The sequence below is a fragment of the Coffea eugenioides genome, chromosome 11 (genome assembly GCF_003713205.1).
Source record: "Coffea eugenioides isolate CCC68of chromosome 11, Ceug_1.0, whole genome shotgun sequence".
NCBI classification, from domain to species: domain Eukaryota; kingdom Viridiplantae; phylum Streptophyta; class Magnoliopsida; order Gentianales; family Rubiaceae; genus Coffea; species Coffea eugenioides.
This window is the reverse complement of record NC_040045.1, coordinates 13,105,377-13,110,792: the sequence shown is the minus strand read 5'-3', so window position 1 is coordinate 13,110,792 and position 5,416 is coordinate 13,105,377. Positions and strand designations below refer to the sequence as shown.

Sequence of the window (5,416 nt, the reverse complement as noted above, 5' to 3'; positions counted from 1 at the left end):
CATTTAACCACCGCTTTCTTACACCAAATTTCATACTCAATTGCAAGTTCGTTGGTACATAATACCCTAGTCTCACTCAATCAAAGCTCAGTAACCTCATCCCTCTAAGAATCATACTCCTTTTTTTTTGGCTAACCCCATTTGCGGGGAAGGATGCCACCCCCTTGTATTATTAATAAGCACAAAGCAAAGTTACAAAGACTTCATTTGCGAACAGCTCTAGTGCATATGACGGGGGTCTGTGATCTATCTAAACCCAAGGCTCCCCTAGCAGATCTTGGTAATTTCGACTGTGAGGAATAAATGATAATAGCCGCAGACTGTGCCCCAACCTTGGCTAGAGCATCTGCCACCTCATTCGCCTCGTGAAAACAATGGCCCACTGTCTATTCCAAACCATGTATTGCCTTCAATGTATCTAGCTCAGACCGAATTAACCACGAGCACCTCGCTTTGTCAAGCAGGATGTTTACTAACACTAGAGAATCCACCTCCACCTGTATCTGTGAGATGCCTCGTAGAAGACACTGCTGCACCCCAAAAAGTAGTGATTTGACCTCAGCTTGAATACATGTCAGCTGCCCAAATGGAATAGAGAACCCAAACGACAAAGCATCAGATGAATCCCTAAGCACACCGCCCCTGCCACTAACTCCCGGGTTGCCTAGTGAACAGCCATCCATGTTTAACTTGCAACTCCCCTGGGCCGGCAACTTCCAACAAATGATCCTATAGGAATATCGAGGCCTCCATCCATAAATACTGGAGTAGAAGGCATGCCAGGACTCAAACCCTATGGGAATACCGAGGCCTCCATCCATAAATACTGGAGTAGAAGGCATGCCAGGACTCAAACCCTTCAGGCTCCCCCATATCTTTCCTACTGATTACCCCAACTACATCTACTAGGATACGATCACAAATGGTCTGCCTATACAGATACTGTCCTTAAAAGTTTGCTAGATTCCGTGCTAACCAAATATGCCAGCAAATTATGCTAGGCAACAATGTATTCAGCGACTCCATATGAGAATGACGTTTCGGTTGACACCACCAACCAGCCAGCCGAGAGCGAACACCTGCCCTATATATACCACACCCGTAGCATTCCCAAAAAATGCCCAAAGAAACTGAGATAGTTTCCCTTCCACGAAGATGTGCTCCAACGATTCGGATTGCGAGTCTGTACAACAAAAGCATTTTGATGGGCCATGCACATTCAATCTTTCTAATGATGACGCTAAAGGCAACTGATCCCGCAACACACGTAGCATGAAAAAGGATATTTTCACCGGTAGCAAAGGATGCCAAACCTTGTCAAACATGAACGAAGAAGGCGTCTGCCCACTGAATAGTAGGTAAGATGAAGCAATCGAAAAATCCCCTGACTCCATCAATCCCCATACCGCACAATCTTGCTCGTACCCCGCTGGGACTGACTTACTAACAATCTCTGAAACAATGTAATCAGGGACCCATTGCCTCAACAATTGGTGATTCCACCATCCATTCGACACAAAGTCTAATACCAAGTGATCTGAGACACTTTGCAGGCACTGGCACAATGGGTTGGACCCAAGCCAATTGTCAAACCAGAAGTTACATTGTCCTGACTGTACCAACCACCAAATGTTTTGCTTCTCCACCTCACGAACTTGGAGCATTTGATGCCAAACATATGAGCTGCCCTTCAGCACCCCCACCATGCATGGATGACTATGTCGGCAATATTTGGCACGCATAAATGTCGACCATAAACAATCACTCGTTCGGAATTGCCATCATAATTTGATCGAGAACGCTGTATAAACCTCCAATAATGAATGAACCCCTATTCCCCTATGTGACGAGTTGGCACATAAATCTTGCCACTTGATCCAATGATGACGGAGGCCATTCTCCTGCTCCCCCCATAGGAAATTTTCCATGGCCCATTTAGCTAAGGCGAGGACTCCCTTCGGAGGACTCGAGGCCGTAAGTAGGTGAATCGAAATCGCTGAAAGGACATGCTTAATGAGAATGATACGTCCCCCACTGGAAAGACAACTGGACCTCCAAGAGAAGATCTTATTAATGACTGATTGCATCAACTCCATGAAACACATGCTCTTCCACCCTCCAGAAAATAGCGGGCAGCCCAAGTATCGCACTGGGAATGACTTGGTAACAAAACCAATTACTTGTCGCACCCTCGCCACACAACGGCTAGGTAATTTATCATGAACCAAGAAATCGCACTTTTGAACATTAATCTTCTGACCTGATTTTGCCTCGTACCCTCCAATCGTCTGCATCACATACCGTAGCGAGGTGGAACAGGCACTTGAAAAAATAAGGACGTCATCTGCATAGCTGGGATGAGTGATCTTAGGGCAACCCCTTGGTACTGAAAAACACTTGAACTCCCAATTCTCCAATAAATTGTTCAAAGAACGAGACAACATCTCTGTACCAATAATAAATAAACCTGGAGATAGTGGATCGCCTTGTCGAACCCCTCGCGTGGATTTAAAGAACCCCACACTTGCCCCATTAACCAGGACTGAAAACCAGACATTTGAGACCAATCTCCAAGTCATGTCAATCCATTGCTCACCAAACCCAAACCTTCTCAAAACCATAATAAAAAACATCCATGAGACATGGTCATACGTCTTCGACATATCCAACTTTAGAGCGACATTGGTATTCCTCGATGGCCTACCCATACTAGAGAGTAGCTCTTGGGCAAGCAAGAAATTGTCCGATATGAGCCGTCCCCACACAAATCCACTCTGTTGTGGAGAGATGATCTTAGGAAGCACTTGAGCCAATCGATCAGCCAATATTCGCGAAATAACTTTGTTAACAAAGTTGCACAGGCTTATCGATCGAAATTGCAAAAAATCCTAGGGATGTGCTATCTTAGGTATAAGCACAATGGAAGTCGCCGTTACAGCCCTTGGCAATTCAGCTCCGCAAAAGAAACTGCATACTGCTCTAACCACGTCCTCTCCTATAATTGACCATGCAGCCGTAAAAAATTTACCCGTATAGCCAGTCGGTCCCGGCGTACTCTCCCCATCCATCTCAAACATAACACGACAAATCTCCTCCTTGGCTGGTACTTGTTTCAATAAAACATTATCCTCGTCTGTCAAAATTTTTAGGATATTCTGAAGCAAACCAGGGGATGACGTTGGATGCTGAGCCGTAAACAACTTCTCGAAAAATCGTACCGCCTCAGCCCCTATCTCCTCCTCCGATTCAACCCATTCCCCTCGTTCATTTTTTATCTTGTGAATAACGGATTGCACCCTCCTGTGTTTCACCACAGAATAAAAGAATTTTGTATTTCGCTCTCCCTCTTTTAGCCACTTGACATGAGCCTTCTGCTTCCAAAAGAGCTCCTCTACCCACAAGGGAACACGCAACTGGGCTTGAGCAAGATGCAAATTCACCCTAGGTTCCTCTGACTCATCACTCTCCATACGGATCTCAGCAAGCCATACCTCCGCTTCCTTCTGCGTAACTACCTGAAAAATATCCCCAAACACCTCCTTATTCCAAGCCTGGATAGCTCCCCTAAGCCTTTTCAGCTTGTGACAAAGGACTTGCAAGGGGGACTGAAACATGGCGACCCCCAAAACTCTCTAATGATTGGCAGGAAATCATCACGCCCCGTCCAAATATTTAAAAATATAAATGGCCGTGCCTTATTATCCAATCTAATCAAGACAGAAATAAGGAGCGGAGCATGATCAGACGACTCTCAGGCTAAATGAGACACCGCCAATGATATCCCCGAGTCGATGCACCCCTCATTCACTAGTACCCGATCTAACCGTTACCAAATCCTTGCCCCGCTGTGTCAATTATTACACCATGTAAACCTTGCACCAGAGAAACCTATATCTATTGTGACGCCCCCACTTCTCCCAAGGGAGAACCCAAGGGTATCCACGGAACGTCTGCCCAACTCTCGCCAGGACTCAATACAAGTCAAATTTAAACTTAAAGGTACACAGCCAATAATAAAAGACAAAATAAGGAGAAGTCTCTCCCTCAAATAAATCTTCAAGTCTTACATCACAAGTTCTCAAAATTACATCAACTTTCCCAAAATACCACCACTAGAAGTCGGCTAATCAATTACATCCCAAAAATACTAATCAAAAGTAATCAAACCGTCTTCTCCAAAATTCTTTCCATTCCGATCTCCTATTAAGGAAAACAAAACTAATGGGGTGAGCGAATGCTCAGTGAGGCCAAGAAACACACATGCAAACACATAGTCCATGTAACAATAACAATTATACAGTAAGTAAAACTATAAAGTTCGAGTAAATAACATTTCAAGTAGGAAAAGTAAGCAGAAACAATTTAAGGATACTGGAGCTCTCAGGAGCTAAATTTCACTTGCTTCGCCAAGGCTCGATCAAATATCTCCACGGGATGATACTCCATCAAAATCGGGTAGGTATTAAGTCCGTAGAACTCCACTTGCTCTAGAATTCCCTTTCACCGTTACACCCCCGGCCTCGGGCTCGCACTTCTTTTATAAAAGGAACTACTTCACGAGTATGCCAAGCGAGATATCTTAATAGATCAAGTTTTTGATTATCTTATGGTTCACTGAACTTCTCGATCAAACCCATGCTGGCTCGAGTCGCAAGGTCGGCCAATTGAGATTTGGGCGTCCCCCGATTATTATTATGAGTCGATAAGATTCACTTCAATTGACAAATACAATTATAAGTCGATGAGATTCACTCCAATCGGCATATTAACCACAATTATAAATTCAACTATGAGCAATTCAATTATATAATCAATTAAAAGAGAACAAGTGCGATAAATTACACACTCGACTCGACAATTGTAAATCACTTAATCAATAAGAAGCAATTCACATAATTGGCAATTATTCATGCACTTGACACTCACCAATTCAAAATAAGTGAGCAAGTGCAAATAAGATCTTTAGTGGTCGGCTCCGAGATTCTCTTCAAGATCCTCTTGAGCACCTGAAGAAATAACAATTAACTATCACTCACAAATACTTACAAACCCCTTGCCAAACAAGGAAGAATGTACACTTGCGTAATACTAAGATAATGTCTTAAAAGAGCTTTAATATCTCGAAAATCGAGATTCAAAAGTGAGGATTTAAAGTCACAAGAGAAACATGCATCCTCCATGAAAATGAGTTTAAAACGGATGATCAATATCGAAAGACAATGAAAAATTCTCAAAAACTCATTTCCCAAGAAATCATGAATTTTCAGCTTTGCGCGATAAACTTGGTAAAATCAGATCTTGAGTTCGGTATGTCCAAAAATGGAAAACTTTATACCGTTGGAAACTATATTTAAAGTACTAAAAGTTTCTAGAAGACATTTTTCCAAGATTCTAAACAGAAAGCATTCATTTTTCA

At 43.0% G+C, this 5,416-nt stretch overlaps 1 protein-coding gene across 1 annotated transcript; it reads right to left on the bottom strand.

The window, feature by feature from the left end:
- Nucleotides 1-2,888: 2,888 nt before the first annotated feature.
- On the bottom strand, nt 2,889-3,614 carry LOC113751977. Its single transcript, XM_027296121.1, has one exon. It carries the CDS (start codon nt 3,612-3,614, stop codon nt 2,889-2,891), a length of 726 nt encoding a protein of 241 aa, XP_027151922.1.
- Between the last annotated feature and the right edge of the window lie 1,802 nt (nt 3,615-5,416).

Coding starts and splice junctions, on each gene's coding strand:
- LOC113751977 (XM_027296121.1), bottom strand. CDS start 3,614: ATGTTTCAGTCCCCCTTGCAAGTCCTTTGTCACAAGCTGAAAAGGCTT.